The sequence below is a fragment of the Euprymna scolopes genome, chromosome 40 (assembly GCF_053919585.1).
Source record: "Euprymna scolopes isolate OS-2025 chromosome 40, ASM5391958v1, whole genome shotgun sequence".
Taxonomy (NCBI): Eukaryota; Metazoa; Mollusca; class Cephalopoda; order Sepiida; family Sepiolidae; genus Euprymna; species Euprymna scolopes.
Window position 1 is genome coordinate 15032234 of NC_136521.1, and position 27546 is coordinate 15059779.

Sequence of the window (27546 nt, forward strand, 5' to 3'; positions counted from 1 at the left end):
TTGCTATTAAAAGCTGGATTTATTCAAACTTTTTATCCAAAAAACGAATTTTCCTGTCTCAAATGTTTCTATCAGTCAATTCACATGGGTTGCTTCTTTTTCTCGGTGGGAACCAAGAAACTGAAACCCATGGATAAATCGGCGATCCAAATTCAATATGATAAATACACTTGACCACGATCTCGCTGATAAATTCCTCCGGTTTCAAATGAGGGACAAAACCATCTACCAGTTGGTGCTGGATCGTTTCTTCAGGTAGCCGCTGATCTTGGGGTGTGCGGCAACGCGTTTCCACATGGCATTCAGTTTGGGATAGTTCTGCAGCAGAGTCTGATCTTCCATCATCGGAGATTCAAGGAAACAGTAGAACATCATGTCGCACAGCATCATCTGCAAGGAAATAATAATAAAAAAAAGTATATCTGATTATGTAATTTGATATGCTGTTTGGATTGAGAAGCAGGATGGACGATCGGTTCTTTTTACGAAAAGAAAATATCCCTTGAAAAAGGGCGTATTATCGCAATGCAATATGAATGTGCTTATGGTATGTAGTTTTATTACTCCCTCAAATAAACATCGAAATTTCTTTCTTTACACAGGAGCACCACTTATCAAGGCCCGAAGGCTACTCAAGGATAAGGGTTAATGGGTATACATTAGGGCCTGTGATTATAGCGTAATAAGTAGTGGGAATGTTGTCAATAGGATTACTTAGGGGGACGGTTCATCAAGAAATTGTTTACGTTGGACTTGAAGACAATCAAATTGTAGTCAGCTGGAAAGCGGGCAATCGGAAGAGTGTTCCACAGGTGTGCAGTTCTAAGAAAGAAACTTTGTTCGTGGAATCAACATTTAGGTTTAGGCACACATAAAGAGTGTGGGAAGTTACTGATAGAGGTTTTCGCTAGACGAGTGTCTTTAGTGAAAGTTTGACGAGGGGGAATCATATATTGAAGCTCAGACGAGCACTTGCCATGAAAATAACGATAAAGCAGAAACAGACTCGCAACGTCTCTTCTGTGGGAAAGAGGTTGCAGAAAGGAGAAAAGGGCACCCCCAACTAGACTACAAAATCTATTTTGAACTCTGTCAAGGCAGGATAAGCTGCTTCTAGCAGTTCCTGCCCAGATGTGGTAACAGTACTCCATCGGTGGCCTTACCTGGCGTGTATATAGGTAGAGAATTACATCAGTAGTAAGGTATCTACTGGAGCGGTAGAAGGATTCCACCATTTTTCCAGGGAGCTTGGCAAAGGATTTGATATACCGGAAGTAAAGGTCAACCCCAGAAGCTTGTCGAAACATGAAGCCTCCCCAAGACGAGAGCCATTCATTTCAACCGATGCCAGATTGGCATTAGAGCGTAGATGGTGTAGAGATAGAAGCTTGGTTTTAGATACATTAAAAGTAACCAGTCACCTCTTTCCCAATTGTAAAAGATTGAGAGAGAATAAGAGTGAACTTGGTCGTTTACGGTCATTGATGTGCTACCATAGATTGTAGTGTCGTCAGCATAAATGTCTACGACTGATGTAAGGATGTGATCATTAATGTAGATCAGGAAGAGAGTTGATCCCGGGATGGGCCCCTGAGGGAATCCAGAATTAATACTGAGAGCTTCTGATTTCTGCGCATCAACCACTAATCTTATGAACCTATCAGAGAGAAATGATTGTTTTGCCTTTCGAGTATATACCCGACACAGTTAGACACAGTTAATCAATCGAGAACCACATCACTCTATTCTAAAGACATATAAGATATTAATTGATATTATCACTCGAGAGTCAAAATAAGGAAAATAATATTCTCTTGTCATAGCCGTAGTAATTGCACCATATATAAATTAAAATCGATATTATATTGATATAATGTATTTACCTGATCTCCCATGAAGAAGTGACTTCCATTGTTGCGCATCTCCAAAGTTCTCTCCAAGAAGGGGAGGATCCTGCGGCAAGTTTCCTTATAATTACGGAGCATCTCTTCCTGAATCACAAAAACAACAAAAAAGATAAATTGAAGTTACGACAAGGCAATAATAATAATAATAATAATAATAATAATAATAATAATAATAATAATAATAATAATAATAATACCGCTGATAATAATAATGATAACAATAATAATAAAATAATAATGATAATAATAATAATAATGATAATAATAATAATAATAATAATGATAATCATAATGATAATAATGATCATAATAATAATGATGATGATAATGATAATAATGATAATGATAATAATGATACTAAAGATAAATTGAAGTTACGACAAGGCAATAATAATAATAATAATAATAATAATAATAATAATACCAATGATAATAATAATGATAACAATAATAATGAAAATAATAACGATAATAATAATAATGATAATAATAATGATAATAATGATCATAATAATAATGATAGTAATGATAATGATAATAATGATAATGATAATAATGATACTAATAATAATGAAAATCTATATATAAATACGATAGCGTGTGTGTTCTTTTGTGTGTCATGCTTTCCACCAAATTTGATTGGTTGAGATTTAATTCCGGAATATACATTAATTACAAAATACACATTTACGAACGCCCCAGGCAGCATTCTAATAGCGAGTTCTCACCACTATATTTGTTTTTAATTCGATAAAATTTAGCGTTTTATCTTTCAAAAGTTGTTAAGAAATGATTGATTTTACGTTATTCCGTAATAAAAAAGGATAACACAAATTTCTCGACCGGCGGGGACAAAACTTGAGCACTTATTAGTTTTTATTCATTGTTTATTTTTCTTTACATGTGTTTATTGAGAGAGAGAGAGAGAGAGAGAGAGAGAGAGAAAGAAAGAGAAAGAGAGAGATAGAGAGAGAGAGAAAGAGAGACGCTGATGTGTTCGTTAATTAAAATATTATTGTTACTACTACTAATTGCTGCTACGTGTAAACAAAAGCCCAGATGCATATGCTATAGAACCTCGAACTATGCGACATGCTATTAACGAAACAAAACTGGTTTTCTACATAAAATATTTTTATAAAAACATTAAATCTAATATATATATATATATATATATATTAAATGACAGTTCCTTTTTCTAAATAAATTATTTTTATTACAACATTGTTTGAACTAAAATAGTTTCATGAAACACTGTTTTTGGTACATAAAATGTTTTAATCTTCACCGCTATGTTAAAAACAAACATATTGTTCTAACAGAGAAATCTTTGATGTTAACATGCGTGAAATCTCCTAGTTAGTGAATATAATAATAATAATAATAATAATAATAATAATAATAATAAACATAATAAACATGATGATGATAATAATAAAATAACTTAATAATAATATAATATATTAATAATAACCAAATTAATAATATAATAATATAATAATAACAATAATAATAGTAGTAATAGTACTAGTAATAATAACCACCACCACAACAGCAATAATAATAATAATAATAATAATAATAATAATAATAATAATAATAATAATTATTATTATTATTATTATTATTATTATTATATAATAATAATCATCATTAAGCTACTCAAATTCCAATGGCAATTATTGCTCACTATTAAGGAGTAATCAATAGTAAACGGCTGTTCCAATAACGCAAATTTACTGGCAAATATTATCGAAAGAAGTAAATCAAAGGAGAGTTATGACACTCAGACTTCAGGGAACGCCGCAAATTTTTCTTTGATGTAAACATGCGTGAAATCTCCTAGTTAGTGAATAATAATAATAATAATAATAATAATAATAATAATAATAATAATAACAACAACAACAACAACAACAACAACAAAGATACACTAAAAATTGTGAGACCAAACGACCAAGTAGAATAAGGAAGGAAAGACCGAGAAGAGAGCACTGACCAGATCTCCACTGGATAATACGAAGAGAACTGGGACATTGGGTAGGCTTATTGCCACTAAAATTCCAGTGAAGACCAATAGCTGCTGCCAACGAGAAATCAATGGTAAGCAGTTGTTGCAGTTGTTGTGATAATGCAAATTTATTTTCAAATACTATCGAAAGAGGTGGAGAGTACTGTAAATTTAGGGAGACTTGTCACTCAGCTTCTTGGGAACACCACAGTCTATTTTCAAAGATACATCTTTGATGATCTGTGTGAAAGCTCCTTGTGAGCCAATATAATAATAATAATAATAATAATAATAATAATAATAATAATAATAATAATAATAATAATAATAATTCTGATTTCGTTTATCAACGTTTCCCTGGAAAGGGATTGAATTAATTTCCAAAGGATTTCCCTCAATCCCGGCTCCAAACAAGGAGCTTCAAAGATCAAGGGTTTTCATAAGGATGTTAGTGGTACCTACAATAGCAGAAGTCTGACGGCCGCCTAAAACATTGGGGATTCGTAGTTTTTTAATTGTCCTTCCAGACGACTTGATACTACTCCTAGCGAACCTACTACGATCGAGCTTATTTGTGTTTTAACCCCGTGTATACGCCTTACATCCAAAGCCAATGGAGCATAATTGCTCCACTTCTCGTTCTTCTCTCTCACATTCCTGTGCCAGGGTACTGAGAAGTCTACAATCTGACAGTTTTTGAGACCTTGTCAATGACGACCAAATCCGGACGATTATGTTCCAATTGTTTGGTCGTTATGACACTTTTGTCCCACCATACCTCTACCTTGCGATCCTCACTTGTTCTCACTTCATCAGGCACACTTCACCCCAACCTTCTTACAGACCTCCCAATATATCCGGAGTCCCATAATATAATAATAATAATAATAATAATAATAATAATAATAATAAGAAGAAGAAGAAGAAGAAGAAGAAGAAGAAAAAAAAACAAAATGAATAAAAAATGATTGTTTTTATGAAAAACTCGACATACTCAACTGTAAGTCTCTGATATTTTTACACACTTGCCCAGACGAACACTTGTTAAAATTAATTTAATAACCTTCTCTTTTTGTTGCGTCCGTTTAAAATGCTTGTAACGATTAAGGAAAAAAATTTCCGGAGATTGTTTTTATAGAAACTATGTTTGAAGTAGACATCTGGGGATAAAGCCTTGGTGAGTGTGAAAGCCGTTCCGGATTAAACTTCGTACTAATGAGACGATCACTAATGTACACCCAAAAAATTTAAATTATTATTTACATCGCCCAATTCTGTTGAAACCACGGTTTATCTCTTATAGCATCGCTTGGCACCCAAACTGATGGAAACCTCTTTCATGTTCTGCGTTTATTATAACTAATAGAAAACTACGATAAAATCAAGGCTGTTGAATATAAATAACTCGCCTATAACATCTTTTATGGACGGTGCGGATGGGCCGGAACCTGTTCCTCACTCCTGCCCCGGATCGCAGGCTCCGTTGACACGCGAAAAATAGTTAACAATAGAAAAATAGATAAGTTTGAAAATAATATTTAGAAAACGTTAGAATCGAACCCAGAAGGCAAGTGTTAAAAAGATAATAGACATTTAATTTAGGAATGCAGTCAATTGTTTATTCTTTTAGAAATAACTGGATATTTAATATGTCAGTTAAAAGAATGGACAATACGAGTTTAAAAATAATGATTTGCAAAATAAGTTAAAAACGATACGATTCAGTTTAGGAATTTCTTTGTTTACCAGAGGCGTGTAGATGCACGTGCAAAGCGCACGTGTAATTTCAAACGTGAGGGAGTCACATTGTTTGACCACGCCTCTGAGATCATCAAAAAAAAATTGAGACTGGGTTGGAAATTAAACAGATTCAGACAGGGTTGGAGAGGAGAGTAGGATAGCGACTTAGTGGGAGCAAAGTGGGGTAGAAGAGACCATGTAATTGAGAAGGTTTGAATCCCTGACCATAACCAATCATCCACTTGGCATGAATAAAGAATCATCTATATTTGTAAACTGTTGTCTTTATCTGTCGTCATTCCACCAAAAGGAAAAAGTAAATGTGTTTTGTCTACCATCTTGTAAACAAACTTTGTATAAACCCCTTCCAAGTATTATGTGCCACTATATATATATATATATATATATATATATATATATATATATATATATATATATATATATATATAACTACTTCATTTATTCACATAAATTTAATATACGAAAGTATGGATTTATGTGTAAACTTTAAATATTTACTTCAAAAGTGCTCAATACGTAGGTAGAGCTAGTTAGTAATTTATAAAATATATATGGCGATTAAGCTACACTGAATATTCTGCGTTTCATCCAACTATAGGATTCGTCAGGCTTATGCGCGAACTCTGTCGTTGCTTCTTGTTTTTATATATGATAAGGATTTCTAGTTGGCCAATCAGCTTTCTAGTATCCACCGCGCCCCTTCCTATCAGCCAATGGGCATGCATTTTATCAAACAAAGGATCTGTTTTAGAACTAGGTTAGTGGTTTTAGGTGGCCGTTCTCCTTTTTTTTATACATATAAATATACCTATGTGTACACAATAATGCACATATGTATACATATATACATACATATATATATATACATATATGTGTGATATATATATATATATATATATATATATATATATATATATATATATATATTGGTGATGATTCCAATATTTTTCCCAATTCTGATACCATTGCTGATTCCGTACTAAATTTCCGATTCCAATGGTTGTCTTCAAGTCCAACGTGAACAAATTCTTGATGAGCCATCTCCTTAAGTAATCTAATTTATCAAATTTTCACTGTTGATGATTGACATGTTCCCCTTGACCATTGTACACTCATTAACCCTTATCCTTGAGTGGCCCTCAGGCCTTGATGAGTGGTGACACCTTTGTAAAAAAAAAAAAAAAATGTCCACAGAATGCCCAGCTCAGCAATATTTTACATATGAAATATGTCGCTGTGGAATTTCCAGAGGTCTCGCTAGTTTTCTATTAATACAATTATATCATGCGTTATTCAGAATCGTCTGATCTATTCTCTGATTTTGGTCCAGCTTGTTTGACTAGTTTTTTTTTTTCGTGGTCTCTATCAATTCATTATTTTGATATAGCATTGCAATACATCTCATTTCAGTAGAACCTTCCTAAGAATTGCAGAGATGTAAAGCTTTTTCCCTGCTGACTGTTTTTACTACTACATATAGCATTGGTCAGTTCAAGACTAAGGCTAATATGCATCTCCTGTCTTTGCGAGAAGTATCTTCTGTTCTTGTTAGCTCCCTTACATCAAGTGGCTTCACGCCTTGTCTGTGGCAATGTCCATAAAAAAAATCCTGCAATTTTAATCCAAATGTCTCACAGTTCTACATCTAATTGACAATCACATGAATACTAATTATCTAAGTAGCCTGGGTGCCCGGCATTGCCCGGCATTGCCCGGCATTGCCCGGGTTTTTGGAAATGTGTGTTGAACAAAAGAAAAAAGTGGTGATAGGCAGGCAAGCTCGAACCCGTACTGAGAAGGAGGAAAAGTACGTGAAAAACGAAAATTAAAAAAGTGGGGTCTTTGCCGTTGCGTCCATCGCCAAACCGGAAGTGGCGAAGGTTTAAATTAAGGCTAATCAAACGAAAAGAGGGGATCACTTTCGAAAATATCGACGAAAAAAGCAACCTCTCCTTGTTGAAAAGTGTCCAGTAGAGGGGGGAAGAATTCATATTCGTAGCACATTTTTCCATATTTGGCGTCCGAAAAATCGAGCTTCAAAATGATACAAATCTTGTGAAAATCTGAAAGTTCTAGACGCACATACAAACATACAAACACACATACATACATGTATTTAAACAGACAGGTGAGATTTATATTATAAAAGATGGCCTTGAAGTGTCGATTCGTTAAGATATACAAAATACAAATAAAAACAAACGAATATTACTCACAGCCATATTATCAGAATTTCCATTGCCATTCTGTAAAAAAAAGAAGAAAAAGTTTGTACGTTTAGAGTAACCTTCTAAAAGATTCATAAAATTGCTCGATTAATCTAGAAATTCTTAAACGTTTCGAAATTTTGAAATGACTTTAATTTGTGAAATTAATATCATTTGGATAAGTCTTCTCGACTTGTGTTTCCGTTTCGGTTGATGTAACCTTGGACCCCTTTCAGATGTATCTTTTTCAAATTCGAGCATCTTTCTCTTCCATCCCCCAAAATGTATATATTATGGAAATCTTTTTATATAAGGTGAGTCACGGAGGAACGGATGTTTTCAGAACGCTCCTCGGTCTCCTTGATAAGGAATAGGGAGTGAGGAAGGTCGTCTTTAAACCTGCTTAAGATGCCGTTTAGTTTGATGTTATTTGTTTTGTTTCACTTAAAAACATCCGTTTCCCTATGACTTACCCAGTATAAACCACACACACACACACACACACACACACACACACACACACACACACACACACACACACACACACACACACATATATATATCCGAATTTATATATATTTATGTACATATATTTATTTATATGTGCGTTGATATATACAAAGATAATACGAAACGCGTATATGTATATATATTTTCTCTATGGCAGTAGAAACTTTATACATACATACATACATACACATATATATATATTTATTTGTATATTTATATATATATATTTATATATATGTATATATAGACATAAAAATATATAAGTATATATATAATTATATAAATAATTATAATTATATATATAATTATACTTATAATTATATATATCTGTAACATTATATATATGTATAATTATATACATATATATAATTATATATATAATTATATATATATTTATATACATGGATAATTATATATATAAATATAAATATATATATATGTATAATTATAAATACATATATATATATATAAGTATATATATATTAATAGTTATATATATCATAATTTAGTCATTTAAATTTCCTCATGTGAAATGGTTAAATAAACTTTAAATTATGATTTTCTATGTTTTGCATTTATATAGTTGCTGATATGTTTTCGTCTGAGGAAATTAGTAAACATCGGAAACCTATAAGTTAAGGAAATACACTTATTTAAATGTATTCTTTGTTTTGCATATAATAAAATTCTAGATTTGAAATTTAACAATTTCACATCATAAAATTTAAATTACTAAATTATGATTTATTTGCTCTATCTTGTATATTGAGCAATTTTGCTTTAGCTGGGATTGTCTTTATAAAATATTACAGCCAATAATATTTTGTAAGACGGATAATCACTGGATTTGCATACCAGTAGATTTATTACGTTACATTATTCTAAAATATATGCATAATTATAAATATATATATTTATAATTATATATATATGTATAAGTAAAAATATATATATATGTATAATTATATATATATATAATTATATATATATAATTATATATATAATTATATATATACATATATATAATTATATATATATACATATATATATAATTACATATATATATATAATTATATATATACATATATATATACATATATATATAATTATATATACATATATATATATATATAATTACATATATATATAATTAAATATATGCATATATATATACATATACATACATATATATACATGCATATATATACATATATATACATAATTATATATATATACATATATATAATTATATATATATACATATATATATAATTACATATATATATATAATTATATATATACATATATATATACATATATATATAATTATATATACATATATATATATATATATAATTACATATATATATAATTAAATATATGCATTTATATATACATATACATACATATATATATACATACATATATATACATATATATACATATATACATATATATACATATATATATACATAAACACACACATATATATATATATATACATATATACATATATATACATATCATATATATACACATATATATATATATACACACACAAACACACACACACACACACACACATATATATATATATATATATATATATATATATATTCCTCTGGCTTAGATGTTTTGTGTATGTATATTTATATAAAAACCTACAACATTGTCATATAATATGGAATTGCATTCATCTGCAAAAGATGTGCCTAACTTGCATATTCTTTTAAACATTCATTTGGATTAATTCCTATTATTTCTTTTGGATTTCTCCATGATTTATACTTGCGTAATATTTCTGTAAATATTTATGTAAAAAGCTTATAGTAAGCACTAACTTTATTCTATATATATATATTCATATATATATATATATATATATATATATATATATATATATATATATATTTGTTTAAAAATTTGCCTACCCAACTTCTCTTTGAATCTTTCGTATATAGACATCAGTCTTCATATATAGGCTATTAAAACCCGTGCAAAACTTTATATTTTGGTTTTAGCCGTGGAAAATCGGTGCGAAAGTGTGAAAATTTAAAAACATGGAAATTACAAGTTCAATGTAAAACAACGGTATTACAAATATGCATGTGTGATAAAGTACTAAGTTATATTACGTTCGAAGGGACACTCTTCTAGATAACATAACATATTCGTATTATTAAGACTCTTCAGATTACTGTTCTCATCTTGAGTGTCATTCACAACGTTTCGGTCGATGTAACCTCCGACCTTCTTCAGTCATGGCTGACAGAACTAAAGCATGCTACTGCCGTTAAGTAAATATAGGGTTCGGTTCGAAATCCCTCTTAAATTCTCCAAGTTTGCCAAGATACACCTGAAGAAGGTCGAAGCTTACATCAACCGAAACGTTGTAAAATGACATTTAAGATGAAAACAGTAGCACAAAGATTCCAAATAATACGAATAACCAATCATCATCTCAAAAATCCATAAACGTATTAGTCATTATCATTCAAACACGCTAGTGTTTGAATGCATATGGTTAAGTGGCAGTTGTAGTCATTTAGAACTGCTTTAAAGCTTCACCGCTCACTAATTTTCCGACCAAACTTCAAACAATTATTACAGTTTATAGATAACATTTTCCGCTATTTGTGAAAAAAAAGTTCAACTTTCGTTCAGTAAAACAAAAGTGTTGATGAATTTACTGGTGTTCAGTTTCGTAAAAAAACGTAAGGATGTAAGCGACGTTTTTTATGAGTTGGTTCCATAGCAACCACGTCGCTTCAACGACTACTGTTGCTACTAATTCTCTGCTGTAGCGAAAAGAGAAGTAACATGTAAAACAGACAGAATGAAAGAATGAAAGGGAGATAATTGGGGAGATTTTATTGAAGCAGGCGAGTGCCGTATATTGTTATTACAAATGTGTATGTTATATTTATAGGGGCAAAAAAATAAGACTGAAATTAAACAAAGGACAAGTGAATTTACTGGAAGCCGGGAAAAATCATGGATTACAATAGAAAAATACGAGCATGAAAAGTAATATGGTTAAGCTTAAACATGGAAAAGTAAAGGACTAGCTGTTAAAACTGGAAAGTAAAGGACAAGATATTCTAGTAAAAAATATTGCACCATTAATAATTTTTTAAAATTCAATTTATAACATTATATAATCAATTCTTAATATTGCAATATTTAAAGTTATAAATTGATTATATTTTTTACTAGAATATCTTGTCCTTTTTTTCCAGTTTATTGTAATTTACTAATGGTAGAGCAATATAATGTGAAATTAAAACATATTCAAAGGAATCGGCTCACCCTAAAGCGTCCGTTCTTTTCGTGGAAGTACCTCATGTAATCGTGCATGATTTCGTAGAGACAGTCGCAGATGTAGTCAACTCTGAACATGTCCATGTTGTTTTTGCCATAGAAACCTGTAGTTAAAGAAACAAAATAATAACTACCAGCACAGTTGTGAGGCAACAATATATTTGTAATTCGTTTCTGCAATGGGCATTTTTTTTATTTTTGTCGTCCATAATCATATGGCAAGGCGCAACGATAAATTTGTCGCCCTAAAGAAAAAAATACTACTTTATTTTTAAACTTTTATTAAAAAATTCGGGTAACTTTATTATGTAGTAGAACTGACATCTATTTAATGTAGCCGGCTTCACCATCAATCACCGCTTTGATACGGGTCCGGAATTAGAGCATGCCTTTTCCATCACCGCCGGCAGGAGCTTGGCGAATACTCGGCGGGTAGTGGCGATCAGACTGGCTTTGGTGTTGTGGGAGGTGATATTAGTAATGTTGTTGGCGTATAACTAACGAAGTATTTAAGCGAGGTCAGGTCAGGGAGGGTGGGAGCCAGTGAGAGGAGGGTACAAAGTAAAATCACTCCTTCTGAAGCCAAGCTTGGGTCTCTGGACTTGTGGGTCGGCGCCCAGTTCTGCTACCACATCCAGTTTCTGCAAGCGACCACTGATTGCACTAAGCGATCACCACATTCTTCATCACATCCAGGTACAATTTGGTGTTTTCTTTCCAGCCTACTTCGAAGATATGAAGTGGCATGATGTGACCCCACTTGAAACCACACCAAAGGCCATAACCGTGGTCGCAAACTTCATTGACCTGTGCCCTCAAGCGTTAAACCGTCTGGATTTGCATTTTGAGGCTGCTGGTAATGGTCCCGTTGTCATAACTTGGATCAGTAATGATCATGAGTTGTACACCGACGCATCTCCGACCTCGCTTGTTGAACATTGTGTCACTTTCAGACACTTTCGGGCTCCTATCACTCTTGGATTTGTGCACAACTGACTAACCAGTAGATGGTCTGCAATAAAAAAAAAGAAAACCGGTTTTCATCAAACGGAAATTGAATCATGTTGTCTGTTTGTGGGCGGCAATTTTATCGTTCCACTCTAATTTGTTTCCGTAATGGACTTTTTTTTAATATTTTTCATCATCCATAATCATATTAAAGTCTATATGCACAATAGTATTTGACAGCTTCACGTATCTATGTAATTATCGCGTCAACGTGACTTTGATTATCACACATTGAATTACTGTTTATATTTATTACAATCTGTACATATATATATATATATATATATATATATATATATATATATATATATATATATATATATATATATTTGACCATGTTCCAATTACATGGTTTCCTTGGATTTTACTTGTGCAAATGGAAATTCAATTAACTTTCTTGGAGTTATATTTTTGCATTTTACCGTCATTGGATTATTTACCTTTCAGCAGACTATCCATTCACGTGAAATCACCTTTTTCTTCACCATATTCCCTCAGCTTCACTTTATATTATCAAGTAAGATCTTTGACTTATTTGCAGTTTCATCAAATACTTTTGTATGCAAAATCCAATCCCGCATTTTGCTAATTCCTACCCTCTGATGAGAAGGAAAGTATTTCTTCGAAACTCCGCGGATTAAGGACTATCCACTTATCAAGTGTTTCCTTTTCAGATTAAATATGTTTTTAACTCTTTTTCAAAGTGTTTTAACATGTTTTATTAACTGTTTGCTCTTATATATATATAATTATTTTTTTTACTATAATAATTAAATATATATATATATATTATATATCTGTGTGTTTATGTGTCTGTGTGTGGAGAGAAAGACAGGGGGAGAGAGAGAAAAAGAGAGAGAAGAATATTACTTACCATATTCGCGAGCCAAATACCTAGCAATAGCCATGGTTTCGGGCATCTTGTTTTTGCCATCAATCTCCAAGACAGGAACAGAGAAGCTGGGCATATCTAAAAAAGATAAAATGTAGTGATTAAAGAAGACATCTCATTTCATGAGCGAATTATTAAAAAACACCAAAACACCAACTTTTGTAATAATTTGTATTGCTGTAAAATCAGCAGATGAAAAAACTTCGCTCATCTTCACTAACGAACCTCTTTATCTAAATCTGTTGAAGAAACAATCGATTCTTTTGATCCAGGTTAACATTTAAAGGTGTTGGGCATTACTCCTTAACATGATTATGCCACATCATACACTGCTAATCTTGTTCAAGAGGGATCCATAAAGAAGGTAACGGATATCTGAATAAAGGAGTTAAGTTAGTTAACTAGGGCTATGACAACAGCGTATTCTTTTATTCTTTTGACTCTCGAGTATATATCCGACACAGTAAGACACAGTCAATCAACCGAGAACCACATCAGTTTACATAAAAACATATAAGATATTTATGGATATATACTCAAGAGTCAAAACAATAAAAGGAATATTCTGTTTTCACAACCGTAGCGATGACTATAACTAGGGATAGGACAACAGCATATTCTTTTCATTGTTTTAACTATCGAGTGTGTATTCGTTGATAGATTATATGCTTTTATATAGAGTGATGCGGTTTTCGGTTGATTAACTGTATCTAACTGCGTCGGATATATAGTCGAGAGTCAAAACAATGTTGTCATAGTCCTACTAATAACACTCTACTTGAGGAGTTATCGTTAAAACTCCTCGGCTTAACATTCGCAGACAACGTGAATAAGAACAAATACATCGGTACCATAGCTAAGGCTGATGTAAATAAGGTGGTATCGATTTGCCGTGATAAAAAATTACGCACACTTGGGGGCATCCTCTATATGTACAACGCAACCATTGTCCATGCATAGACTATTGTTGCCACATTTGGGCTAGTGCATCTACCACTAGTCTTTTACTTTTAGACAGCGTTCAAAAAAGGCTTCAATGTAATGGCCCCCCTACTGTCGGCTAGTCTCCAACATCTGTCCCATCGCCGCAATGTTGTATTTAAGTACTTCAAGAGAATGTGTTCTGATGAACTCATTGTACTTGTGATTCCACGATGTACATACCCTGACAAACCCTAAACCATCACCCCCTTCATTGTTTAGATGCCTAGAAGCAGAAAAGCCTTCTACTCTAAAGATTTTTTTTTTGTTACCTAGAACTGTTAATTCCATCCCTGTTTCCCGCTCCCCTAAGTGTACTAACTAGCAGCTAACGTACATGGCCTGAAGCAAAGATAACACATGAAGTCGAGTGTCGGCACCAGGTTAACTGAACCACTCTTTAGACCAGCAGCAGACTTGTACTTTCTACCACACATCACCCAGATTGTCTCTTCAGGCCGTGGAGGTAAGAACGCATAAGGGTCTCTTTTGTGTGACTTCATGTGGTTTACATATCCCTTGGACAGTAGAAAACGCCCCCATGTTTCACACTTTTAGCTTGCTTTTATATATATACTAGCATTTCAGGTCAGCGTTGCCCGGGTGTTTGGAGGTGTATGTTGAGCCCCCCCCCCCAAAAAAAATAACAGAAAAACGGTCAATTTTTTTAACTTTGACTCCTATTATGACCCTTTAAAATTTATTGTTTTGGGCTCTAATACAGTTATTAAGTAAGATCCATGTCCAAGGAGCTTATATCTAAAATTTCAAGTGTTTAGACCCATAATTATCGGAGGAGTTTGGTAGAGTTTTCAAAGGTCAAATCGTAGAACTTTGACGCCTTAACAGCTAAATGTCTGGCCGAAAACCAATCACAAAGATTGTCCCAAATCTCAGTACCCTGTATATCAAATTTTGAGTCTGTAGACATAAAATTAACAGAGTTATTGCGTAGGGAAATGTATCCAGACACACACACAGCCACACTCAGAGACACGTTCATTTATATATATATATATATATATATATATATATATATATATATATATATATACACAATATAATATATACACACGCACACATATATACACACACACACATATATATACACACACATATATATACACACATACACATATATATATACACACATACACATATATATACACACATATATGCACACACATATATATACACACATACACATACATATATATACACAAATATATATATATATATATATATAGACACGTACACACGCATACATATATATACACACACATACACACACACACACACACACACACATATATATATATATATATATATATATATATATATACACCTTATAACGTCCTTTAAAAAATAATTCGACTTTAAAATACACTTTTTAGGCATTAAACAGAATAAGTTTAATGTTGACAATATTTCTAGCTCAAATTATGGGAACTAGTTTCTCTGGCTAAAAAAACAATCGTTAATCAATGATTAATTTTTGAATGTATATAGATGCTTTAAAGAAGCACACACATCTTCGTTAACGAATTTAATCATCTATTTTTAAAGTGAGGAGAAGCAAGATTATAATGCTTCAATTTAAGGATAATTATTACAAAGGGAAAGAAAAAACTTTCGTTAAAATTCAAAATTTAACGGGGTTAAAGACCAAACAAGAGCAGATTTAAGAAAATATATATAAACATATTTATTTATTAAAAAATTCGATGTTTCGATTCATAATAAAATCTTCTTTTTGGGTACTATTATGGCGATGATTATGCTGCTACCATGTTTTACCTCTGGTGTTGCCGAAGTGTAGAGATTAAATGTCTGATCCAGTAGAGACGCTAGTCCCGCGTGTAAACATGTATATTTTAAAAAAAAATTCTGCACTTGTTTGGGCTTTTAAATTTAAAATTTCATTCCATATTAACAGTGCTTTTAACAGTAGCATTTTTATTGCTTTTCGTATCCTAAAAGTATTATCACTAAAGCACGTTTTTAATACAATTTATTAGGAAATACGTTTTATTTTCACGTTTTTATTTTACGAACTTAACTGCATTTTATTTAATTCTCCTTTTTTACCTTTGGAAATTTGAAAACGCTAATATAAGTAAAACATATTTAAAAAAGAAGAACGATTTAAAATTTGTTTTTCATTAATAGTCTAAACGAATGTTTGATAATTTGACAATACGAAATGTATTATTTCAGAAGAATTGTCTAAAAGTTGTCGTCTGCATTTAAAAAATACAAGTGTTTTTTTTTCTTCTCATGAACAGAAAATGATTTTTTCATCTTAAAAATTTGGTATCTTTTTTGTACGTTTACCTAAATCGGATTATTGAATCCCATAGAAAGAGTAAAAAATAAATGATATAATTTGATAATGATTGTAAATCATTATGTGGGTATTTGTACTTATTCCAGAAATATTCAATCTGAAAGTTTATATCTTTAATAAAAAAAAATATTATTATCAAAAAATAAATTTAAATTAAGTCGAAATTCAGAAACCATTTTTTTCAAGCTTGCATTATTATATATTTGTGCATTTGTATTTTGAAAGAGAAGGGGGCGTGGCTTCGTAACACTCGAGAAATTCAATGCTTTACTGAAAAGAGGAAATTGTTCGCCTTTAATAATGTAGTTATTACAGCTATGACAGCAGTATATTATTTTCATTGTTTTGACTCTCGAGTATATATCCGACTCACTTAGACACAATTAATCACCTGCGAACCACACCACTCTACATAAAAACATATCAGATAGCAATGGATATATACCCGATAAGGAAAATAACATGCTGTTTTCATAGCCCTAATAATTATAGAATACTAGCAGGGTGCACTGGTGTTGCCTGGGATTGAATGATGATCAACAAATGTTTCAAACTCCCATATTTTTATTGTCATCGAAATCGAGGAAATAGCCCATTTTTCAATAAAATCGATTGATTGCCTGCTCTAATTAGGGGATCCATTGCGAAGCATCTGAAGAAAACTTTACATGCTTCTCGCAGTGACTAACTTCGCGATATATTGTAGTATACATTGCACTGTAGAGAACCTACTGCTGATTATTATTTTTTTTTATATATATAATGGCTTAAAATAAAGTTTTAAATGCAAAAGTCAAGTATCATGGTTCAATTGTTCTCTAAACCTTCATTGCCAACTCATTGATTTTATGTTCCTGATATTACTGGTTGTGCTGTCATAATGGCTTGCATTTAAGTTAAAAATTGAAAAATCAAGTATCATTGTGAAATCGTGCTTTTAAACAAAATCATTCACTTTGGACGGGCTCCTGTCATATCAAAGAACCTACTGTTGATTTTATATATTGGACCTATCGGCTTGTGTGCTTCTAAAACTTTTAAAACGCACTTGTGATCTTAGGCTGTGTAAGATGTTAACTTAAGTCAATATCGCTTCTTCTTTCTTTCATAAGATTATTTCGATTATCGATTATCAATACTTATTGAAGACGTTCCGATACAAAACTTATCTAAGAACACTGCCAGTCACGTAAAGTACATTCGGGTAAAATTTCATAAAAATCGACCCAGCCGTTTTCGAGTCCATAGTGAATGAACTCACAGACACACAAAGTTCCTTTTATACAATAGTATAGATATATAAATATACGGCATAATTGCGTTCACACACCGGTTCTCATCAGATCACCGAAGTTAAGCAATGACGAGCCTAGTTAGTTCTAGATGGGTGACCATTTGGTGAATTCTAGTCACTGTATGTGTTCTCCGCTTATCTTGGCATTTGTTTCTAGTCGTCCTATACATACACTTTACTTGCCACTACTATTTAACAACGTCGACTCAGAAGAGGTGTGGTTGGAGATTGCGCACCTGCTGCTAATAAAACTTTCATGCGCAGGCACTCCTTCGTGTGTAACCATAGCTCGTCAAGGATTTAGGGAGCCCTTTTTTAATAGATATATGATAATGAAGGTTTATTCACACAATTATAGAGCAAAGCTATGAACTATAAGTGAACGTTGTGATTACTTTCGTAGCTCTTCCTTATTTTTTCCGATTATTGCTCCCATTATTTTTGATAACGGCGATTAAGTAAACTAGTGTGGATTTTGCAAGGATCACACTAAGTGCATGACTATAACCTAAATCTATAAAACAGAATCAATCCTAGGGGTGAATCAACGATGGCTAAGATCTGATATGAAAACAAACGAACATGTCAGATCAGTTAATAAAACAAAGGCCAAGATTACAAATGACGTCATGTTTTCCGAGCGAAAAGAAAAGTTTTCAAATTAATCTCTCTGTGGAAGCGAATAGGGAGACATCGAATAATGCGAGTATTCCATGAATGTCCCGAGGCATTTTATAAAAAATATAGAAAACTTCGATAATCGCTATGTGCGAAATATTACACCGGCCTAACCCCCCTTTCTCTCCCCGGAGTCAGTTATCTCCAAAAACAAAACCTTCAAAACCTCTCAGCGAACATCTCCTTATGTCTTTCCTGTGCGAAAATAATCTTTATTTGTATAACAGCTACTAGATGAAATTGCAACGGTAAAGAGAAGCGCCAGTGCTAGACAAAACATCTAAGTATGCATAAATGTAGATTGATACTATTACGGAAAACATCAAACTAGTTAACGACAATTGCCGCAGATTCACAATGGTTAGAGAATGTGTAGCATCCATAGGTGACCTCGTGGTCAGCAGATCGACTTGTATCAATTTAACACTTTTTCATGTATACTGAGTCCCGGTACATTCCTTAAACACCGAGCTCTCAATGACAGCATCCAACGAGCCATAGATATCAGTGACTTTATGTCGATCCTCGAACGAAGTGGCTTCAACGAAGGGAATGGCAAACAGCTCGATAGCCTAACGGTATTTCTCTTTTGTAAATAATAAGTCATTTATGGGATGCGAATTGTGACGACATTCCGGACATGCAGCAGTGTTTACGGAGGACGGCAAGAAATGAAAATATGCTTATCTTCTCGGTAGATGTGTGTTCCAACCAATCTCCTTGTAGATAAATCGAGCGATTGGCCACACAACACAAGGATTTCTCAACATCCTATTTTTTTTACACGAGAGTAACCACTTATCAAGGACAGAAGACCCAGGAGGATAAGGATTAATGAATGTACAGCGGTCACCGGAATTACAGCGTATTAATAGTTAGTGATGAAAATGTGATAGAAATGAATTATTTAAAAAGAAATTTGTTTACTTTGGACATGAAAACGACCATGTTGTAGTCAGCAAGTAAACAGCCAGCGGAAAAGAGTTTCATTGGTGGACAGTTCTAGAAAAGAAGCTTTGTTCGTGGAATTAACGTTTAGATTTAGGCACAGATAGAGGGTGCGGGAAACTGTTGATGGTCGTTGTAACAGTTAATGACGCAACGCATCGAAAACTGAGAATTGTTTTGATTTTATGGGAGCGTCTTCATCGCCACGATTCATGGAAATGCCTTGAATTTACTTTCAGACTCTCAAATGTGCGGAACATCCACTGTAATTTCCTGATATGTGTATATTGATTAAAAAAAAAGTGTTAATACTCTAACCGTCACGGGTGTATAATATCATATACCCGTGCATCTCCGTTGTAACCCAGAATGCCAAATCGCGTTTAAAACATTTCTGGGGACCGTGGCCATTGCACGACCTAGGGATAACTATATCAAGAATTAGTGGTGAGTTCCGCGTTTGCTCGACTTGCGAAAACGTTGGGGTAGTCAGAGGAGGAGGTCCGCTTACTGTGGAGTTGGACGCCGGGCCAGGTTTATCTCAACAACACTGAGTATTCTCTGACCTGTCCATTGGTTTCGGAACGAAGAACGGAGTGTCATTCTATGTCCAACTACGTAGATATGGTTTAACTGTGGATCATTTATGCAAACGCTGTGAGGACCACGAAGAAGAAACGGCTGAACATACTTTCTCCACTGGCAGCAAGGTTTGGCGAGTATAGGAGTATGTCAAAGAAATAGAGGCTCATATCGGCGCTGAGCAGCTATTGATTCTTGATACAGCATCCGTTATCAGCACCGTTGTGGTCTATGAAGAAAAAAAAATCTGGTTGTCCTAGCCATAGCAAGATAAGTGACGTGACTTATTCAGTTTGTGGGGTTGGGCCTGTTTACGATCGGAATCTGGTTGTTTAAACATGATGTAACGGAGTGCGTATGGCGGCTAGATGCTAATTCCGAGCCGTGTGCGAAATGACGTAACGGCAAGGAAAAAGACAAACTATAAAAAGGAGAAAGAGGCAGTTAGAGAGGATGATAACGTTAGAAACGTGGGTGACGTCACAGTCGTACCGAGAAGTCACGCGTGACGGGAGAATTAGGAAATAAATTTCGTTGTTACAAAAAAAAAGCTGTCAAGTTATTACTTATCTCATGTTCCTTTGCGACGGAGGTTGCATACAACGTGTGGGTCTCGTGTGTAAACGTGTACGTTACAATAAGTTTAAAGTGACGATCGAATGCGATTGGAAAATATGATATTACATGGATTTCAATAGGCGTGGATGAACGGCACTAGTTACGCATCCGTCGAGGAGTCGAGTACGAGCTTATATCCCCTGCATAAGAATAGCATGCGCGGTTCTGATCTCTATAAAACCCACAACTTTTTCAAACTAAGAAAACAACTAGTAGAATGAGTGAATCCTGGTCATGTTGTTTTTTGTTGGGGTCTTACAAGAGGGCCCCCAAAAATGCTTAGTTCTCATATTTCCCATGCTTTCCGGGCTGTTGGAAAACTGCTTCTGTGGGACCAGTATTCAAGAATTCTGGCGAAAGAACTTACCCAGCAAATTATCGCCCCATTAGCCTCCTCCCACTTTTCGCCAAAATATTTGAGACATAAATTAACCATGCTCTAGTCCGGCACCTTACAGATGCTAAACTTCTGACTGACAAACAATATGGATTTAGACAAGCCCGTTCCACAGCTGACATCCTCACTGTAATCTCTGAACGTATATACCATTCACTGGACAAAGCGGGAGAGGGCAGAGCGATAGCTCTAGATATATCTAAGACTTTTGACAAGGTATGGCATAAGGGTCTCCTCAGGAAAATTAGATCATACGGTATCACTGGTAGAATACTTAACATAATTAAATCCTTCTTAGATAAGAGAAAAATCCATGTTGTCCTCGGCGATCGTACATCTAAACAGTGTGATATAAATGCAGGAGTGCATATTTCATCTTGAGTTTTTTTTTTTTTAATTTTTATCTCTCTCTTAGCTACCATTCTCACTTAGAGACTAACCTACTTTTTTCGGTTGACCGGAATACAATGGGCGATGTGACACTTAATAAAGGGTTAGAAGAAAATTACTGTTTCATAAACATTTTTTTAGTTTTGAAAATAACTTTCTTGTTTTTTTAGGTCGTATCATTCTTCATCATTATAAATATATATTTACTAGCGGGGGAGGGGGCGCCTAGCTTTGCCCGAGTGTAAAATACGCTTAAATATGATATTTTAATTTGTCCAGATTTCGAATATATTATTATAGAGTCGTGACATCAAAAATAAAAAAAGTATGTAGGTGCCACCAAAACTGAAACCGTAGCATTCAAAGATAGTAACGTTACCACTGCACCAACGTGGCACACATATAAACTGATTAAAAATTAAAAATAAACTAAGATAAATGTACAAAATGTTTAACGATTTTTTTCAATTTTTGACTCATTTAAAAACAACTTTAATAGGCTAAAGACCAATAAAAGAACGGCCCACCAAAAATCCAATAATTTGAGGCCTCCAGCGCTTCTCTGAGACTTTTAGACAGACTGACAGATATATAACCTTTTATATTATAGATTTTTCTAAATAAAATCTTGAAACCAGGGTAAATTTAAACCAGGATTAAAACTATTGAATGATTGCAAAGCAAAAGCTTTTTAATGTCAAAAGAACGTTCTATCGTTCTCTTCATTAAAAAACAAATATGACGTCATGTCTAATAAAGCAATAATTAATTCGGATTTTTATTGAAATCTTTAATTTTTGTCTAAATTAATTTACCTTTTGGCTAAGATCAAAGTATAGCATCTGTTCTCGATAAGTTAGCGACATCTGATGTTTCGCTATATATATATATATATATATATATATATATATATATATATATATATATATATATATAGAGAGAGAGAGAGAGAGAGAGAGAGAGAGAGAGAAATGCCAAATTCCAACTATATATTACATAACATTAATTAATTAGCACCTGTTTTCTACAATAAATATGCAAATTAAGAACATCTTAAGTTGTTTTTTTGGAATTTATAATTAACTATGATGTATGCGGCATAATCACGTTCACATACCGGTTCTCGCTGAATCATTGAAGTTAAGCAACGTTTTAACCTCGTCCGTAATAAATGGGTGACCATTTGGGACTTCCAGGTGCGGTATGTGCTCTCTGCTTATCTCACCACTGTTTCCAGTAGTCCTGGACTTCTCTTTGCCACTGAACTCAAACAGTGCCGATTCAAAAGAGGCGTGGTTGGTGATTGCGCAACCCTTGCCCCACAATTACACGCGCAGCTGCCCCTACTGGGGGTATCCTTTGTCTTTCGAGACTGAACGGAGGTATTGAACGGTATTACAACATAGAAGGTTTTATCAGAAAATAAAATATGCACAAACTGTTTTGATATTGATATAGTCAGGATAGTTGGGGGAAAAACTTAGTATGTATATATATATATATATATATATATATATATATATATATATATATATATATATAAAGCTGAATGTCTGTGTGCGTGGGTGTCTGGTCACGAATAGGCTCCAATATGGTTGACTATTTTAAAAAACTGATTACATAATGATAGAAGATGTATCGAGACACAGGAATGGGTATGTTTGATCTGGCAGAACGGTGGTTCATTAAAATTGTGGGGTCTGCATTATCGCCTGGTCCACAAAGTATGGAAATAAAAAATTTAAAAATTAAAAAAAAAAACGTTTACAAGTGTTTTTGATATAGATGTTCATAAGAATACTTTGATAAGTATGTTTTAACTTAAATAGGGATGGTATAAAAAAATTGTGGGGTCTGCGTTCGCGCCTGGCCTCCATAGAATGGAAATAGGGACACACTTTAATAAAGACTTTTCATATCTATCTGCGTAAGTATACTTTGATAATTATGTTTCAGTTTGAAGAAATATGGTATAATAAAATTATGGGGTGTTCGTTCGCGCCTGACCTCCATAGAATGGAAATATGTCACAAAGTTTAACAAGGTTTTTTAATATAGATCCACTGAATATTGCGATAAGTGTTCCAGTGTAAACAGGTATGGTATAATAAATTATGAAGTTTATTTATTATTTTTTTACTTTCATCATATTTTGCTTTGGTTTTGATACCCCCAAATTCGAAGCTATCTCTTTACAACCCTTCCTTTTCATAACCTATCATACTTTCATAAATCAGAGTCCATTTTCTTTAGGCTGTTTTTGAACCCAGTCAATGACGGGTACTTTTGCTAGTATATATATATATATATATATATATATATATATATATATATATATATATATATATATATATATATCATATCAACATAAACAATTATGTATCTATTTTGTGGATTTATTTCAGCCTGGCGAATCCTCACGAGGATATTAACACAGAAATTTTGTGTAACTTAATTGCCATACATATTTTCAAAACTCCATTCTTACCATATATATATATATATATATATATATATATATATATATATATATATATATAGTAAGTTATGAAAATATATGGCAATTAAGCTATACAAGATCTTTCCCGTCTCATTCTCAGAGGGAATCCTCAGGCTAAAATGCCTGACACTTTCCTACGGGGGTGAAATGCTGGAGATTCTGTTTTAATTATTCTATATTTTTCATAGCTTACTATGTAGCTCTAGCCATGTACCGGAAACTGTGCAACACGGTGGAATACGTAAATACTGAAAATCGATAACTAAAATGTTATATCTGCTAATAACAGTTCATGTAAATACATGGAAATAATAAGTATATACGTAATAATATAATTATATTAGATATACATGAAATAATAATTATATAATCTTGTGTACGATAGTTTCTGAGACAATAAGTGTTTGTATTGATATCAGGTCTTATCCTCAGTACGATGAACTGACACCAAGTTCAGAGTGAAGATATACGATTATAACCAAAACAGAAACACACAGCAAACGAAAGATGTATGATAAAAAATTATCAAATTAAAAAAAAATACATATTTTAACAAATGCCATTTCTTACACACTTTTTACCAAACACTGATCACATGAAGATATATTTGAACCCCATCCACAGAATTGAACATTACAAAATGTAAAATAACACGAATAGAAATTTTAGTCCAGTATTGTTCTCTGAACGTAAATGTCATAGTTAGAGGTCTTCAGTAATGCGAATTGTTCTTTGTTCGTATCGCCTACGCAGAGGATTGAACCTTAAACCTTTAACACAGTACTTTATCCGTTACACAACGGGTTCTTATTTAAGAAACCCGGTCCTTGCTGGGGGAACGAGAACATGCTACCCTCGTGGTTTAAAGAAATGGTTCCGTGCGAAATTCTGTGCAGATTTCCGCATTCAACAGAAATATTGATACACCTGAAGATGGTCGGAGGTTTTATCAACCGAAACATTGTGAGAATAACAATGAATGTGAGAATAGTATCCTTAATATTCTAAATAAAACCTATTCTTAATATTCTAAATAAAACCTATTAATCCTTATCTCAAAATATGCATCTGAAGAAAGTCGGAGGTTACATCGGCCAAAATGTTGTGAAGATAACACTCCAGATGAGAATAGTAGTCTGAAAAAAAAAAAAAAAAACTAATACAAAGAAATATATTTTTTTCTAGTTTGACAATGGCTTTGTTGCAGTCGGTTTGAAGTACAGTAACCCCTCGCTACTTCGCGGTTCGATTATCACGGATTCGCTACTTGACGGGTTTTCAATTTAATAATATCGCGGATTTCCACCGTGAATCAATTTCTGTACAGTACTGAACTGTAATAGTGTACTGTACAATCTAAAAGTGTTACAATCTTTTTATATGTATATATTAAAGGGTAGGTTATAAACATTATAGTGGTTGTTTTAAACAACCTGTAAACAATTAAATAAGGTAACAAATCATGGTTTTGTCCTATTTCAAGGATTTTTGAATATCACAGGTGATCTCCATCATTACCTACCGTGATATTCGAGGGAATACTGTATGGTCCTGTAGACTTCTACGATGTCTGCCTTCCCAGACTTTACCTTTCATTATATAGCATTAAGACCAGTGAGAAGAAATTAAACTGTTATACAGCAGACCAAAGATGGGACAACATTCTATCACATTTCTATAAAATTAGTTCAATAAATGTCCTTACCGAAATACTTTTAGTCTAATACTGAGTATATGTGAAAAGCAAAAAAAGAAAGTCGGAGGTTACATCGGCCAAAAATCGTTTTTTTTTTTTTAAATCGTAACCAAAACGTATTTTCACTTGGAAGGAGATACTATTTGACATCGTGTTTTGCAGAGGACTGTGGGAAGTTGAGCACCGAGATGTCTATTTACGTTACATTAAAATTTCTGTATGTTTGTACAGTCAGGAAAGCAGGAATCAGGAAGGGAATTCCAAAATTTAGGAGTCCGGGGTGGGGCGGAGAAACTGTTAGAGTAGAACGGTTTTTGACATCTAATGATTTCAACAGTGACGGGATGGGATTTTGCTGTTTGCCGAGTTAGTCGGGACTATGTATGTCGAAGGAGCGCAAGTGTTATGAGTTTATCAAAGCTAAGTCCGTTAAAGTACCTGTAAAACATAATGATGCGGCATGGCGGTGATAATAGAGAGGATACGTATTGGCCGATAGTGCCGGACCTATTTTATTTGAGACTCTTTTTAGGAGCCTGTCTATAAGCATTAGATACACCAGTCCACATGTTGCAAGAATACTCCATTTATGGGCGAGTGGTGGCTTTGTAGAAATATAGGATACTCTCCAGCCTGAGTAATTTTCTTTCAAAGTAGAGTGATATATAGTGCTATGACAACAGCATATTCTTTTTCTTGCTTTGATTCTCAGGTATATATCCATTGATATCTTATATGTTTTATGTAGAGTGATGTACTTTGTGGTTGATTAATTGTGTCTAACTATGTTGGATATATACTCGAGAGTCAAAACAATGAAAAGAATATGCTGTTGTCATAGCTCTTGCAGCAAACTTGGCAATGTCCTCAATGTAATATACGGTATTATATTCTGAGCGCAAAATATCATAAGGTTCTACATTTAATTACAGAAAACGCCAGGTATCCCTGATATTCTTCTAAACAAATATATCACTTACCTGTCCTGTATTTGTCCCATTCGTTAAATTCGAACCTCTTGTCCGTAAATTGGACTCCGGCGGCGTTGAAGATCATGCGAAGAATCTCAGCCCTGCCACGGCCATTGAAGTAGTACAGAGTATACGAAGGCATGGTTGCGTGTTTGGGTTCTGCTTGCTGTCGTAAAATCTTATGTGATTGCGTCTACAGCAGGTATGAAAAAAGAAAACAGGCCCGGCCTTTTTTATACAAAGATCCGTGACTCAGCGCAATTAACTAGTTGCCCGTCAACGTGTTCTAATCGGTGCAAGCTTTTCGGGAGAATTAAATTTGCAGTTGCACGTCGAATAATTGTTACAATTTGCGGATTGATACGGTGTAATAGCAAAAGAAATTGCATATGACACATCTGGGTCGGCGGTTTGAAGCCGGACCGTCATTTAAAAAAAAAAATACCAGTGCAGCAAACAGTAAACATATAAGAAAATCGTGCATTGTAATTAATGAAACTACACAGTAATTGGACTTGTCTACGTTT

The 27546-nt window shown here is 33.3% G+C and overlaps 1 protein-coding gene across 1 annotated transcript; it reads right to left on the bottom strand.

Annotated features, from left to right (window-relative positions):
• Positions 1-27286, bottom strand: LOC145265721 (S-crystallin SL20-1-like). Its single transcript, XM_080121776.1, has 6 exons — positions 27029-27286; positions 13600-13695; positions 11706-11821; positions 7896-7925; positions 1884-1991; positions 1-390 (listed from the first exon to the last, which is right to left on the bottom strand). Exons 1-6 carry the CDS (start codon positions 27159-27161, stop codon positions 226-228), a joined length of 648 nt encoding a protein of 215 aa, XP_079977902.1. The 5' UTR covers positions 27162-27286; the 3' UTR covers positions 1-225.
• Positions 27287-27546: the final 260 nt, after the last annotated feature.